This window comes from Varroa destructor, unplaced genomic scaffold (assembly GCF_002443255.2).
Source record: "Varroa destructor unplaced genomic scaffold, Vdes_3.0 BEIS01000005.1, whole genome shotgun sequence".
NCBI lineage: Eukaryota > Metazoa > Arthropoda > Arachnida > Mesostigmata > Varroidae > Varroa > Varroa destructor.
Genome location: NW_019211458.1, coordinates 18,025,544 through 18,042,425, shown reverse-complemented (window position 1 = coordinate 18,042,425; position 16,882 = coordinate 18,025,544). Strand labels below are relative to the sequence as shown.

General features: G+C 39.7%; 1 protein-coding gene and 1 long non-coding RNA gene across 6 annotated transcripts in view; one reads left to right on the top strand and one right to left on the bottom strand.

The window, feature by feature from the left end:
- LOC111251411 (NT-3 growth factor receptor-like) overlaps positions 1 to 16,882 on the bottom strand; it is a 148,441-nt gene that overhangs the window by 22,858 nt on the left and 108,701 nt on the right. For all 5 annotated transcript variants that reach the window (XR_015328592.1, XM_086990362.1, XM_022807966.2 and 2 more), the window contains one exon: positions 15,559 to 15,743. Coding sequence is in view for 4 of the 5 variants with exons in the window: in XM_086990362.1 (XP_086846488.1) it covers positions 15,559 to 15,743 (185 nt within the window). In the remaining variant the exon portion in view is untranslated. The remainder of the gene's footprint in view (positions 1 to 15,558; positions 15,744 to 16,882) is intronic.
- LOC147755371 (uncharacterized) lies at positions 11,518 to 15,865 on the top strand. The gene is made up of 2 exons (XR_015328593.1): positions 11,518 to 11,945; positions 15,450 to 15,865. It is a non-coding gene; the product is annotated as an uncharacterized LOC147755371 (long non-coding RNA).

Below are 16,882 nucleotides of genomic sequence, written 5' to 3'. Positions count from 1 at the left end.
ATATCGCATCGTGTATATAAAAGATGACCATATTTACAGATAGTTTAATTGATGATAACAGATAGACTCGCCGTTTTTTTTCGCCCAGGGCTGAAACTTTCATCTCGAAATTTTGCGAAGGAAAATTCTATTTAGGCCAAGGATTTGTTTAAATTGAAATAGTATTGTCGACCGGAGCTGCCAATGGTCACAGATTCGACACGCCGCTGGGAAGATTATGCGATCTTCGGATTGATGAGCTGAGGCATAACTCTGGAGTGCTTCAAGCAGCAGTAATTCGATTATCAACAAAGGGGCCACTGCGGCGCACTTGTGTCCAGAGCTGTTACTTAGATGAAATCTAATTTGCAGCTACAGAGAAAACTAGTATTATTAAAGCTGTCATAGGATTGACGCGCCAGGTCTGCCAGATTGTCCTTTGCCAGGTTTCTTAAATCTATCCGATAGCTTTCTGTGTATCGATTTAATCCTGTGGACGAGTGACCTTCTTTAGGCTCAATGGAGACCTAACAGAAGCTATCATGGTGGATGCGTCCCTTGTAATACCTTCAATTTGGCCGTTCAGTAGGGCAAATGAGTTTTTCGTTTCTTACCAATCTAATTTACTACGAATCAGACTGATGGCATTTTAGACGTTTACCCTGGGGGTATGGATAGAAATAATCTGAGCAACGGGTCTCGAAGAATGCATGATTGGTTTTTGCGTATGAATTTTATTGGACTCCAATTAAAGCTGAATATCTAAATGAAAATGCAAGGGAATTTTTTACACAGATTCCAAAACCTGTCACATTTCGATCTTTTCAGCTTTTTTCCTCATTAAATATAAACATGTGTTAGTATTCAACTTTTTGCTTAAGTCAGACAGGATTAAATAGCCCGTTTTTACGTACCGGATGCTAGAAACGTTGCTTTTTTTGCTAAGAAATTGATCATAAAATTATAGTCGGTTCAGATGCAGCCTAGTTGAAATTTCGTTTTAGAAAAACGTTGCCAGAACTACTCAGTAAATAGTGTCACTTTTGAAAAGAAGTTGTAGTAGGAGCAGGCATATTATCATCAGGAAGCTGAGAATGAAGCGTGATGTTTCAGCAAAAATGGGTGTGTGACATTCGGGAACTGAACGACCGTCATGTCCAACCCATTATGGTGTTTCTCTGCAAAAATCACGCGACTTATTTTTTGAGATACATCATCATGTGTGACAAACGAAATAACGGTATAAGTAGAATACGAAAGCTAGTCGATTCAACGGTAGGGTTTGAAGTTTTCTATCAGCCCAACACAAAAAGACACTGTTGCATCGTTTCCTTTGAAATGTGTTTCCAGGTTCAACGGTTAATCCTGGTACTGCGTAACAAAATGAGGTTAGAGATGCGGAACCCGTTACTTGTTGCTGCTTCGGTAGCCTATGTAATTCTATAAAAACGAATATCGCTAGGAAAAGATATGACAGCCTCGCTAACATCGTTCGCGGATATAATTCGTTAGTGTGCTTACTGCTTACAACCCCCTGCAACAGGATTTTGGGCCGCAAAAGATGTGTGGGACGCATTTGTTAGGTTAATCGTGCTAGATTATCAAAGCAGCTATTTGTAGACAAAATTTACGTCCCAATATCGCAAATATTCGCAGTGGACCTGTGTATTACCTTATATCATAAACCTGAAGTGCAAGTGAGGGCCATCATTGTACTCAATATCAATTCTTTCCAGTAGGTAGTGATAAAATAAACTGATGCGTTTCAGACTCTTGTATGTGTTGGCTTCTGGAGAAAAGTTTTCTAGTCGTCAACTCACGGGCTAGATAAGGAATGGCTTTATATTAATATCTAACTGTTTGACTTAATTGGTAAACCACAACTTCGTATCTTACATACTCTGTATTGAACGGAGTCAAAGTGAAATTATTATTAATATTATATTAAGTATACGAGCGTATTTTCGATATTCAGTGCTACACGTGAGCCTGATGGGCTTTTGTAAACCATCGTCGCGATTTGACAGCGATGAGCTTGCCTTGTCTAGACGCAGTTACGATTGTGACTCGCGCACGACGTCAGAGAAAGGCACAGATGGAGGTTGAGTGGCTACGAGGCCAAGCGTGCGCACCACCTCACTTCTTCCATAGTTGCATCCGAAGAACTCGCAAACAAATAGCTATGAGGTGTTTAGCCGAGGCTCTGGTAAAGGCCAAAAACGTAGCTTTACAACTACAAGATGTGTTTGGGATATACAGATGGCTGTCGTCTGTTTCTAAGCCACATTTAAGTACATCGAAATGAGACTTTTCACATGTATCGACAGACACACCCCTGACGGATTTATTTTTTTGATATCATTACCGCTAGGTTTCATTACGGCGTTGATTCGGGGGAGAGGGGAGTCATCTGCATTCTATGAATGAGCAACTAATGTTTGGATACAGAAGGTTTTGGCTAAAAACTGGCTAAGAGTCGTCAAAGTAGCAAAATGGTCCAGGAGAAGTAAGAATATGTAAAGCAGTCGTTGTAAGTTCGATTTACGATTTGATAGGCGTTAAAGACTAGATGGGCCCATGTAAGCAAACTTAAATTTGTTCTAATCGATCCCGTACGGCACCCTGTACGACCTCGCTTGATTTGTTACCTGTATTCATGTGTGATTACTAGAAACAGATTTTCTGTCATCGGACGTATATGCTAGACAGCTTAAGTCATCTTGACGTGCTTTTGCCCTATGCTGTTCCAGAAACCAATTCGCAAGGAACTTACAAAACCGTACAGGCACTTCTACCATTATATTTAGTTATTTTCTGTTCCATTGATACAACTCTGTAGCATACGCCTGGTAAGTGAAAGGCCGACTATCATGCATACGCGGCAACCGTCAACCGTTGCGTCAGAAAATGGTATAGATGTTCTAACAGTTCTCCACGTGCGAATAATTAGTGATACTCATTTTACGTCGGATATTCCCTAAAATTGTTGTCTATTCTTTCCCGAGCTGTCAGAACGTTAGCGAACAAATACACTGAATACAATTTAATATTTTACATCATTAACACTAGTACCTTTCAGTTATTGATGATTTGTTCGAGGTTGCCGCCAGCGTATGACTAGCCTCGCGTACAGTATGTGTCAATAAAGAAAGCTACCTTTGTTGTTTTAACCGAATGTTACCTTGGGTGGTACGTTTAGGTTCACAAACAAAATGGCGGCTTACTCTGTACTTTTCGCCTACTTATCGATGTCGTAAGATGAGCCATTGGTCACTCCTTGAATCGTTAACATTGAATTCTAAAATGCTCGTTTGCTCGCTTATCCAGCTACAGATGTGGCTTACGATATACGACGCACCAAGCCTGCGCCCTTTGATTTTAGCTGCCTTGGCAAAACCGCGCAGAACCCGTAAGGACCAATTCGCGATTCTCGCAAGAATCGGCTACCCTTAGTCTGCATCGAGGGTGTGGTAGTGACAGCTAATTCTAGCTATGAAGAAAGAAAGTTCATAGCATGAACCTGCGGTCCCATCCACAATACGAAGCCAGCTCCTGTACTGTGAGAGCTCGAGAATTTAGTACTTCTCTAGAAGTTAATTTCCGTTTCCGATAGAGTGTTGGCTCGACAGCGAAAGCAAAAGGAGTCGCAATGCAAAAATGGGATGGGGAAGCGGACTGGCGAATTTGGGCTGAGCTTCCTGCGGTTTTTCTATTGTTTGTGGCCCTTCAATAGAGAGATAGCGTGAAAGGATGGAGGCTGAGGACCGGTTTAAGTCGAACAACCGCTGCTGAGGTAAGCGGGCTGCAATCGTTTGACTCGGCGAAAACTACTTAGACCGAAGCCTAAAAGTATTTAGCCTTCCTAGGCCGGCAGGCAGCAAGGAATGGCTGGATGAGTAACGGAAATACAAACAGCTGAGCGGAATCGTTGTTGACGACGCTATTATTACTATTGTGAGGAAACTTCTATCCAGCGAACTTAGGTTCGCAGGCTCAAAGCAAATTGGTTTAGTGGATTGCGCAAATCGCTATGCGCATCATTTCCTCGTATGTGAATCCAGCAACTCTGGCTATCTTCAGGGAACACATATTAAGGTTAGAAGATGTCGATCCTGCTGCCTCATATTTATCCATTTGAATGTATCAAATAATAGCCTCTAACGGCGAGTTCAATACCAATCGTACTTACATCTGTTCCCTTGCAGTATACATTCATGAAGGTAAATTGATGATTAGTAATTGCCAAGTCATAGTAAAGTCAGTCCGTATATACAGCGAAACCTCTCGTGCAATATAGCTTGTTAACAATACGTGCTACCTACTACTCCAATGGCACCTCGTAAAGCTTTTTTTGAATTTTTGCGCCGTCATCTTTTCCTTTGAACTAAGCACACAGCGTCGGCATTGGGCGGTGTTTAATATACAATATGCAATATACAAATGTACAATATTTGTGTATTCTTCAGATTGTATACAAATCGAATGCAATAAAAGATGGCTAGAGACCACTTTATCGACACTACTCGTAACAACGCTGGAAAACTTGGTTAAGAGTAACTGATCCTTGTTGAGCTATGTCTTGGAAATTCATCCATCCGTTCAAATGGGAACCTTTTTCTTTCCCATAAAATAGGTTCGGTGCTCTGTTAACTAGAAGTCGCTCAAACCGTTTTAACTCCGTTCAGCAAGCAGTGAGGCTGGCAGCTAACGCTGAAAAGCTTGTGAAGAAGCAGGGCGATGTTTGTCGGCGGTACTGACATACGAACGACATTCAATTACGGATAGGAACATTCCGAACATTTACGAAAAACGTGGTCTTACTGTCAAAATTGTTTCTGTCCATCCATCAAATACTGCGAAGAGGAAGAAACTCTGTGGCTGGCCAAATCATTACCGACAAATTTTACGTCTACATACGTTAATATAACATTCAGCCAATGTCCGATATATGAGCAGATAGATGGCTGAGTTGTCGTTGTTGTCTTCCTTCTCATTCTGAAACGACAGAAAACTAATTCTGTGAAATTTACTCGATGGTTTTAATTTGCGCATGACGCCAATCGAGGAGGCAGAGATAACTGAGCCCAGTTATTAAAATTCTGACCACTGAGATAAACCCCAGCTTCGCTACAGACTGTCGATGAAAAAATAAATAAATGTGTGGTCCTTGTAGGATCTTCGAGTAATGCCGCCATCACGAATTAAATAAACATTAACAAACTCAATACATGCAATCAACGGGTTATCTGTAAGTCAATGTTAGTAATACTGGACAGGTTGCCGAAATGGTAAAGGACATTCACAGTGAACATCGTTCAGGCAGTGGTTATCAGACGTTATTAGTGCTAACCCTTAGGCTGTTGCCATTTGCTTTTTGAGTATCTCCTCTGGATTTCTCGGCGAAAATCAACCACAGCTATAATGTAATGTTAGCTCTTGAATCATAGTTTAGTTATAGTGTTTTTTTTTTTTTAACAACACTATAAGACAAAAACAATTAATTATTTACTAAACATACAACGAGCGAACAATTCATTGATGTTTGCATTACAAAAATGTTCAGATTACTCGGCGTCCTCTTTATCTGCTCAGTATATAGAATAATAGATAAACTAGTTTTTGTTTATTAATCGATTTTACACAGACGTGAGGAGATACTATTTATCTGACAGAGTATTCGGGTGCCATTAAGTATAATATTAGTTCTCTCTTGACAGCCGACCTAACTCGCCGATCACAATTTTCGGCAATACGTGTACATTAGATGTCTAAATTTTGTTACTTATGTGATTCTACGCGCGAACAAAATTATCTTACCGCTTATCTATCGGTCATATAAAAGCTCATATTAATGATAGTAGCAGACTTGACAACGGAGTCATCTTGTTACATTGTTTTTTTTTAAAATGTATGCTTGTCTGAAGCATGCTGACATCTACTGTCAGCATGCTACAGACAAGCATACATTTTAAAAAATTAAAATTTTGTTAATTTTATGTGAGTTATCTTAGGAAAGTTTGTGCTACTTGTGGGGAACAGGCAAATGATCTGCTAGCACCTAAAATAAGCCAGCCTCAGAATCAGACTTTATTGTAAATGGCAACGAATACCCACTTCAGTGAACCAGTAGTATCGGCTAGACGGTCGTTAACGCAGTAATAATCATCGTTCTTCATCCTAATTCGAGCGTAACTGAACGCGCGCCGACGATATTATCCTTAAAACTTACAATTGCTTATTATAGTTTCAGTTATGTCGACAGCCAGCGGGTGCGAACACGACAGCAGTTCGAGAGAAGAAAATGTTATATTAAAATAATATATAAAATATTATATATATGTATATATATAAAACTCTAGATATTATTAAGAAAACGCTGATATGACTCAAATATACTTGACAGATCCTCTAGTTTTTTTTTCGCGAAACAGCGCGGAATTATGCTGTTAACCAAGGCGGGAAATCGAGAAAAGGCCTTTTCAACATGGTCAGTCACTTACAAATGGAGTGCACACCAATGCACACATATCTAAAAGTAGTTTTCGCTATCAATATGAATGTGTAAATACAATATTTTGTCCTTTATTACAGTTGTTTATTACTGAATCGTATCGTCGAAATAAGGTACGACTTAGTCAAATGTACCTGCAATGTTTCGCCGGATTTTTACAAAAAAGCCGCAAAAATTATGACATCAAAAGAAAAGTGCCCCAGTTCAAGTGCATATATCTATCTATCTATCTATATCCGTATAAAAACGAGCTCTCTATATATATATAGTGGACCTACGCACACAAAGAACATTTACGTATATATGTGCACTATTTTATCTGTTAGAAACTTCGCTCTTACGCCTCAGTACCATGGCTCCGTTGAATTTATGGATTATAATCAATTCGTTCCGACTGGTAGCTTACCAACGAAAAGAGATTACAGAAAACGCACAGGAAGCTACACACACCCGTACTTGCTGCGCAGTTCCCTTCATTCGCTTGACGATAAAAAAAAGAGCCAACAACGTGGAAAAGATAACGTTAAAGACACGTATACTTACAACGATAATGTACCAAGGGTAAGACGACGTCTATAAATAATTACCCTACTGCGTATTTATGCGTCACTGTAGATTAAGATTCCGGACATGCATAAGACGACTTTGTCAGAAACTTTGAAAGTAAAAAAACAGCCAAGAAATAGTTAGCGTCCACAGCAGCAGCATCTGATCAAACCTAGGGTCACCAGGGAGGAATAGCGCGGTAACAATAACACCGACGAATGCTTAAAATGGAAAACCACCACTTGACACGTCGACTTATCTAATCTATGATTAATTTTAACATGGAAATCGATTTTCGCGCGGTCAATTATCAACGGAGAACACTCACAACCAAAGAAGCTTAGAGAAGCAAATATGTGTGGCTAAGCAAGATACAGATCAGCATCTGGCGAACACGGGTTTGTCTACGGTTCCACAGACTGATCTGACACACGCAAACAAAAAAAATTACGTATTAGTATACAGCAAATAACTGGAAAGTAAAGTTGCGGGAAGTGGGTCATAGGATGTTTCTGTTCGCTGATACGACGGGAGCGTCTTGATTGTGTTAAAGAGTAACGTTCACGCCGACGGTTAGATCGGCGGCCGCATCTGGCTGAGCGAAGCAGGACATAGGCAACCGACCATGCTGAACCACTGAAAGCTGGACGATTAAATTGGGACATTACTACGTTACGGCCAGTGTCAAAATGGAAACCTGGGCCACGAACTATCGTACCCATATGGAGGAGGATAAGCCAACTAACTTAAACGTGTAGCTATCATATTTCTTCTATTATCTATGACGAGCTAAAGCTGACATCCATGGTAAGCAAACTTATCACGTTGCATCAGTCACTTGTTCTCCCTGTTCATTTTTGTTCCTACTTGACTCCTAGTAGGACCTTAAGGAGTACGGCTGTGGAATTTTGTTGCCGGCATTGTTCGTCTCTATCCTCTTCTGAAACATCTCCTATTTTATTTCCTATTTTTTCATGTAAATAAGAAGTGCTCGTGACGCGAGCAGGGCAAAAAACAATTTGCTGTTCCGACTTAATTTCTCAAGCATCTAAATACAATTGAAAGAGGAACAGATATTTTCTTCGAATTGTTTTAAAGCGGAAAGGATCTATTTGAAGAGAGGAAGGGCAACTAGAATTTTGTCGACGATGGCGCATAATACAGAGGCAAAAAATTTCACAGTAAACAACAGAAGCAAGTAGACACGGACACACATAAATAACATACATATGCATTTTTCGTACACACACACACACACACACTCCCGACAACATATATATAAACGTGACGTCCAAGTCAGCGATGTATCGCTAGGTCTGTGGGCCCAGCAGACACTAAACAGTTGTTCACTGCATAACCTCTCTATACAAAATTAAGTAAATATGAGATTTGTCATAAGCCTTGCGGTGATAGCCGTTCTTCTCGGAACAGTTTTTGCCGGTTATAAAGGCTGGAGTGGCGCAGGTTGGCATGGGGGCTACTACGGGGGTGGTTTCGGTGGAGGTGGATGGAAGGGCGGATACGGTGGATGGCGAAGTAGCGGAGGTGGCTGGAAGGGCGGATATGGTGGATGGTACAGTAGCGGCGGTTTCGGCGGAGGCTATGGCAAAGGCGGCGGATGGTATCGATGGTAGATCTGTTGCCAGAAACGAATCAAACAAACTTGAAGGAGAACTCATTGGTGGAGATCCGTCTCGCGACTCTTGACTTCGTCCATCTAACACAGTAACTGTCTTTGCTAGATATCATGATCTACGCGCAGTCTGTTTATTGCAATTAATAAAAATGATGCACATGTGCACTGTGTACTATTATTGTGTATGTTGTTTTTATTTACGTTTCTATGTCACACATGCATATTGTTGTCCTAGTACATTTTGTTTCAATTCAATTGTTATGTAAATTACTTTGTGAAGATGGCCTAAAAGGCCTTTAGCTCATCCTATGTATGAGGCTTTTTTCAGACTACATTAAAAGCCTAATGATGTTCTTTAAGAGATAGTTTTTCTCTAACAAGGTATAAATTAGCATTTTCAAATATTTTGAAGAAGACCCATTTATTATTGTTTTAGTATTTCTGGCTTAGAAGCAGTCGCCACATGGATGATTCCGTAAAAACGTCATAAATAAATGTTTGTAGCTTGTTCAATGGGTGATGCATCTTTTGTTTCACCTTTTCAAAATCTTATCAAGGTTTTCGTAGGGGTTTTGTTGCACGCTTTCTTTTGCCAGGTACGATAGCCATTTTAAATGTAGTACAAAAGACTCTTATAAGCTAGATTTTTTAAGCAGGGAGTTTGATCGTGTACCATATGCAAGCGTATACGAGCCTTTTCGGCTATGATTTAATAGTCAACAGCTGGTTCCATCATAGAAGAGCACCGAACTTAGCAATTTCAACACGCGCCAGTTATAGAACATGTGGACATCACCTATAGCAATCTTTGCCTCTGCGTAGTTTGACCATATCATGGATCGTTTTTCGGGGGGACAAACAAGATTTATCCTTAGCAATAACGGAAGAATTAGTGATTTCGGAGCTTGCGATTCAGGATAAACGAGAGCTCAGAAATAACTTTGGTGGAAATTGTTGAATCGTATGATAATAAGGGCTTGCCTCTGACAAATATCAGATCCCAGATCCGATTTCACTAGTACATGAAGTTGTGATAAGCATAAGTAAACTCGGATTATCTAACATGTGCACTGCTTAGAGAAGATGTTACGTTATTTCCCGCTGACCTCAAAAATTTCTAGACAATTTCTACCTACAAATTAGGTGGTGCAATACCGTATGATTGTTGTTGATGCTTGTTTTGTAATGCTAAGTGCTATCAATAGAACATCTTCTAATCAGGCGGATGCACGGATGAATAATTTATAGGTAGACATTACATTCATAAACATCAATACCTTAGATGATATTGACTTGTACATCTATAAAAGACACGAACCTAAAACTTAATAATCGGGTTTTGGTTTTTGAACCGTTTGCGGCCTTCAGAAGTTTCGGCTCCGGAGCCCCTTGAACGCTCCGACGGAGACCGTCAGGTGAGGTGCGCTTGATATGTTCACTCGATAGCGCACAGATTCAAGCCCAATTAACCGTAGACAAAAGTATGCCAGAGTAGATACGCAAACAGAAATATCTGAAGAAGAATGGTAGAATAGCAATGCATCTCTTAGGAAGAATGCTCAATGCACAAGGTAAAACGAAGTTGCTAAGGTTACGCGAGCATTCGTAACCTTCTCGATGAGAGAAAGAAGGAGATAGCTATTAGAAGCTACATTATTCCACCGCATTTGTGAGCGCTTACACACCCAGCCCGACGAAGCCTAAAGTCAGACAAGGCCTGTAATTTACTTCAGCTTGTAGTTATCGTCATTTAATTCTATCAGATGCACCTGGAGGCAAAGTGCGCAGAATAAACGTGCTAACCATATTCGTGCACCCTGTCCCATTTATGACAAAAAAGGAGGCAAGTTCTTCTACATGAAAGGAGGTTCGACAAAGAGGAACACTTCTCCAATAAACGTTTCAAAGCTGCTCAGGGCTCAAATTAGTAGAAACTCAATTTGCACACAAAATTCATTTAAAAATAACTTTATGATGTTACGAGCTAAGGGTTAAGCTTTATAATGGATGAAAGACAGTTTGGAATTACCATTTGACTGGCTTTTTTTGCTAGAGAACAAAAGTTCAGGCTCATTAGCAACATAGTGTTAATGTTAAAGTTTGGTTATCCTCAACGCACATTCACCCTTCTTCCTATAATCATAGTAGCGGCATATTTTGATGACAGCTGTTATGGACATGCTGTGTGTGTTCCAACTGAAGCGATCTTAACAAGAAGTTTTACGTGCTAGACTGCTACAAATTTAAAAAAAAAAAAACAAAAAAAGGAGAAGCCATGTATACCCTGTTATTGCAGCTAACGGAAATAATTTTCCCATATCAGTAAAACAACAACATCAACAATAAGAGCCTTAATGGTAATGGCGATAATTGACAAATGGGAGAAAGGCACAACTACGCTATGCGTTCAGGACAATTCGCTATAAGTATGGCCATGTTACACTACGTGAATGTATAACTTTGGCGGAAAGATGACTCATACGTACAGGCTCAATGTTTCTATGGTACCACGTTCAGTAGTCAGATGTCTTCTGCTGGGGTATTTCCATATACTTCGAACTGAGGTCATCACGTGGCGGATCGTTATGAAAATAGCAGTCATGAAAACGAATCTCTATTCTGTGTAGGCACAGAATTTCAGCGCAAAAATCAGCGTTCGCTGACAGAATAAACAGCTTATCCAGACAGATTTATTTTAGCTACCAGCCACTGTTACCATCACCCCTTTGAAAGTCAAACCATGTTCTGTCCGCTGCTCCTAACCGCATCGTGTAAAGCCTGGGCGGAGTCTGCCTACTATCGTCGCAGTCTACAATACCAAGTCAATCAAACAACTAACAACCAGCACAACGACACAGAGTACAAAATAGGGAAGGAACAACAGAGGGGAACTAGCTCGAGTTAAATAGCTGGACGAGAAAGACATAATAGAGTTTGAGACCCAAGATAAAGATAGTCGTTGCGTTTGTTGCCCTTGTTTATGGACTGTGCCATGAGTTACGGCGGAGACGGTTTCGGTGGAGAAGGAAGCTGTAGAAGGGGTGGCCGGAGGAGGTGTTGGCAACGGCGGCGGCAGCTATGGTATACACAGAGCAAATGGAGAGCGATGGTCATTTTGTCAACACCAGCATTCAGTAATTCGCTTAAATCGGTAATTTTGATGACTACGTTTGTGGTGATAAAAGTTGTAGTGATCATGGCGGCTACCGTAAGTAGGCAGAAGAGAAAACTAGTGAACTCCAACGGCTTTTTTGTATCATGAAAGAAAATCAGGTAACGCAGATGTACATCATACGCAGATACGTTAAATAACGAAAACAATGGGGCAATTACTTAATTACTGATTGGATAAAGAGACAACCATATATAGCACCTGTGTATCCGTTCAACAGAGTTTGTATGTTTAGGTGGTAGATTTTTACATCGCCGTAAAAGCTGGCCTTGTATGCAGTGTTCGAACAGTTGGCGAATCAATTCAAGTAACTGGATACACAGCATGTACATAGAGCAAAAAAAGCGAAACTTCTAAGAAAAAAAAAGAGGCAGAATTTTTCAAGTGCTGCTCAGACGCTTTACCAGGAAGTGTTTTAACGTAACCTCGGCAAATAGTTGGCCGCACAGCGTTGAAACATTCCCATTTTTACGCAGTTCTATAGCGGCCTCGAACTCTAGCTTTCTATGTCTCTATAGAGTGCGTATCAATGAAAGTAGTTTTTGAATTCGTTATTTGATTTTATATAGAAATGAAAAGAAGGCATTGGCGCATGTTATATGGCTGGTGGATAACAGAAACTTTCGTATTCATGTGCCTGTAGCCGCCTTGTCTTGCTAGCTGTAAAAGAGGGTTAGGCTAGAATTGCTTAGTATCTAAGCGACAGATGACCATAATCGAGGAGCCACATGGGACAAAAGCCTCAGTGCAGTTCATCGTTCATCAGGAAGCAAACTGAGGACTCAAAAGAAACCCAGTTTGCTAACCGCGATGCAGGGCGGGGTCGTTTTCACCATACTGAGATCTCATTTTTTGTAGCGCTTTCAATCGGCTGGTTTTGTGATGAATATGAGAGTGTCATTCAGAGCAGCAGCAGCAGCAGCAACATGAATAGCAACTTTTACAATATAGTTATAAAATATAGGGCGTTCCACGTATTAAAGAAAAGATCGATGTGTAGTTAACGATTTCAGCATCGAGATGAGCAAGCAGTACGTACGTTCAGGCAGACGTTGATCAAGTCTGTATTTAATTGCGATTAGTCATTTCCTATCTAGAAGACTGATTAAATATTACCGAAGATGTATAGTTTAAACCCAGAAGGGTTCAATAGAATATACGGAAAAGGAAATTTGTGGCGAAAGGCTGCCAGATCGAGTGGCTTTTATAATGTTGCGCAGACGCCTCCCTCAGAACTGAGACCTCATGCTGTCATCTATAGGTTTTACACCACCGCTTTTCGATGCTAAATATCAGATAAAATTTGTCATACTTCTTCGAGGTCATAAATGTTCGCCAATCGTGCGAAACGTTAAATTAAAAAGTAATGCTTGAACCGAACGACAAGTAGAGATAGACAAGAAATGGAAGGGAACAACTTTTTAATTGCTCAATACGTCTATCTCAGTTATCTGTATACCTCAGCATATCTCAGTATATCTGATTATACTAGAGTGCACATAGTTTGTGAATAATTCCACGGGTCACGTGACTCCCCGAATCAGATTTTCAATCTCGTCACGCCTCCAGCTTTAAAAAATTATTTAAAAAAAAAAACGGTTGTGATACAAAAGACAGGCATCGTAGAACTATTATTAATTATTATGCATTATGGATAGGGCGACACTCACATCTACGGCTAAGAACCTCTTTAAGATCTCTGTTGTACGAGTCCAGGCGGTTATGGTCCTTCATTTCTGAGAACCTTTTGCCTGGGAACAAAATCCTTCTATTACACATCTAACTTTCCCTGCGCAAACGGACCAGTGTCAATGAAGGCCCATGATTAAAATAAGGCAGTGGCATTGTAAAACATACCTTCTAAGGTATTTTCTCTTGTTAGTCAAAAGGCCTCGCAACCTCTAATCGAAAACTGAGATGCGGACTAAATCTGAGTCCACCGTATGGGGAGCCCTACATCGTATTTTCCTATATAGTATAGCGGCGGTATTTTAAGGTGCATCAGTGGCCTGTTTGAGACGAAGAGAAAGGTTAAACTGTGGCACGGCAATTAAAGTAAGGCTTACAAAGAAACATAATCATCTCGAGTTATTTGCGCAATAAACTAGCGTTCGCTTAATTCTGTTTTGGTTAAGGCGACGAACCACGTGATGACATATAATATATGCATGATGTGGATTTTTAGGCTGACAGGTTGTTTTCTCTTTTCATGAAAAAAAACTATTCGTTAGAATCAGGTATTCGAAAATCAGGAAATCGAAAATGGATAAGGTTATGAGGCTGGTAGGAAAACTTATTTATGTTAATGTCCACTTGAATTTGCCAGGCCGGATAGTATGCCATTATATCTAAACTAACTCGATTGTGCCACACGAATCTTACCAGGATCAATACAATTGAAGAAGCTTTATTTCATGTTTATCTGCATAGAAAACGTGCCACACAAGCAAGCCAAATATCCAGGAAGCGTTCCGCCTTCCCTGGATAATTGGCAGAGTTTGTCTACTCTTAAAATGCGCTACATGTTAACACCAGCTACAAATTCTACCCTCACCGTAGCGTAAACAGGTTTAATCGACTTGTCAAACTTTAAAGAAAGATGTCCATTTAAGGAACTACCCTCTGTCTCGCGGCACCTTTGCGCAACGGCGCACTGCATTGATCGGTTGTTATTATTATAATTATAAATCTGCTACGATGCAAAAAATTTCTTCTGTTTTAAAGCACCGTCTTGGAGAGCGTTCGCTTTCAAGGAGATGTCTAATGCGGTAAAAAAAAAAAAAGTTGTGGACAACCCAACGATGATATTCGTTTTTGCTTGTTGTTATATTTTTTGCCTTTAGATGAAAGCAGTATGCTAGCAGACACGCTACTATAACCTAACCTGGTTAGGTTACCTGGTTACTAACGACTGTGAATTGAAAATTGAATGTTTTAGCCTTTCACGTGTATAGTTCTAGAGCACATTAGATGGTCGTAGTCTTATGATAGGACTAAACGTTTACACAACAGTGCGTTCTGAGGCGCCGATAAAACTGTTACGAAGTAATTGCCCTGTTTGTTCCTTGTTGCCTAGCCCTCTTTAGACGTCCCATTTACTGATAGTTGAATATTAGTTTATACAGTTAAGAAGTTATTTCAATACATTTGTTATTCAGTTTTAGTAATCAAATGTTACCTTACTTCGAACTCTTACGATGGCTCAAAGCTGTGTGATGTAAAAAATGTTATGGGAACAACTCAAGATATCTGCCATATGTATCGTTACGACTCTATATCAGAAAAAGTGAAACTCTGCTTCTGTTTACTAAATACATACACAACTATCGAAAATTCGTTTTTACGTATAATTATACACCTAGGTCCATTAACTGCATAAACACGTCGTAATAAACCTGTTCCTGACCTTGGCTTCCTCAATAAGGCTTCCATACTTTTGCCTCAAATTAATTCATAGCCGACTGCTAGACACAATTATGTTGGCATAGTACTATATAAAAAACAAACTCCTTCACATAGCAGCATTCAATAGTTCTCGATCGTTCGCCTAACAATGGATCTACTCTGCTTTTAACTACGGTAAGTCTGCTTTTTGTCTTTCATAGCTGCAGAATGTGTCGACAGCAGTGTAAAAAAATCAAGGACAACCAAGAAGGAATAGACCTTGTCTTTGTAGATCATCTATCGTTATCTGCAAGCCGTTCGTGCACTAACCTTTATAGACGACGCCGATCAGTTTAAGGATATTCGGGTGCGAGAAGTTGGCCATTATGAGAACTTCCCGCTCGAAGTCGGCCAGTGCCTCGTGAGAGGCTGAGTCCTTGAGGACTTTTACTGCAACGTTCAGTGTGCTACCATCTAGTTGTGTGTATAGTGCCCGATGCACTTTACCAAAACACCTGCACGGAGAGAAGGAGCGAAGTGATCAGATGTGAGATCAGGCTAAATAAAATACGCCTCGTTTAAATTACGCCGTTCCGCTGATTTTACTGAATAAATATTGCTATTAAATGCGTTGTTACTTTGTTGAAATGTTGACTTTCAGAGATCAGAAGCAATAGACAACTCACTGATGTCTCTATCTGCACGTATATGCTGTCATCGCTAGGTAGTTGACTGACTGTATGTATCGACAAATATCATATGGTATTGGCGATCTAGCTAAGGCTACTTCAGTCCTAATGCAGTTTGTTTCTAGATACTTGAAAAGCCAGTTACCGCAAGAAATTTTTTACCTACTTAACGAACTACAGCTTGTCAATTTAAGCGTTGCTTTCATGATTAAGGAAACCTACCTACCTACCTACCTACCTTATGAACTATACAGAAGCAGGCGAGCCCAAAGCCCGGGTATATTAGTATATAGTATACAAAGGTTATCAATATGAAAAATACTTATTTATTATAGTGTATCTGATTATAGTAGGATCAAAATTGTATCTTAACAATATATCGGTAGCAAGGGTATGACAAAGAATTGTTCTAACGCTCAGTATGATAAATTTCATGCCCTTATATGTAGCCAAACCGGATCACTGAGCCAACTGGTATATATATGCATTCTTCTTTTTCTTTTTATAAAATATAGACTAATTATTAATAATTTTCCGATACTATCGTAAAGTGTGCTCTAGAGAAAAGGTAAAAAAAATCCAGTTTCGTCACTTTCGACACAGAGTGGTATAGTAAGTTCATATCGCACTAAGAAATGCGATTTTTGACCTTATAGCTATAATCGATGTAATGTTCGGAGCTCATATTTATTATGACAAAAATCCAAGCCGTCAAATTTTGTACGATTTTTTATAATTTTTCTAATATGTATATGCGGAGAGAACACCTTAAATTTGACCTCAAACTAGGCCTGTTATACAGCTTCTTATCTGTATGTACTTTAAGGTACTTCCCTAACGATAACCGAACTACAATAACATTTTTAGATTTCACGAATATAGACGTACTTTCTAAGCAGATTTTGTTATACACAAATTTTCTGAGAAGCAATCATAAAAGTTTAAAAATAATACCTAAAATGCAT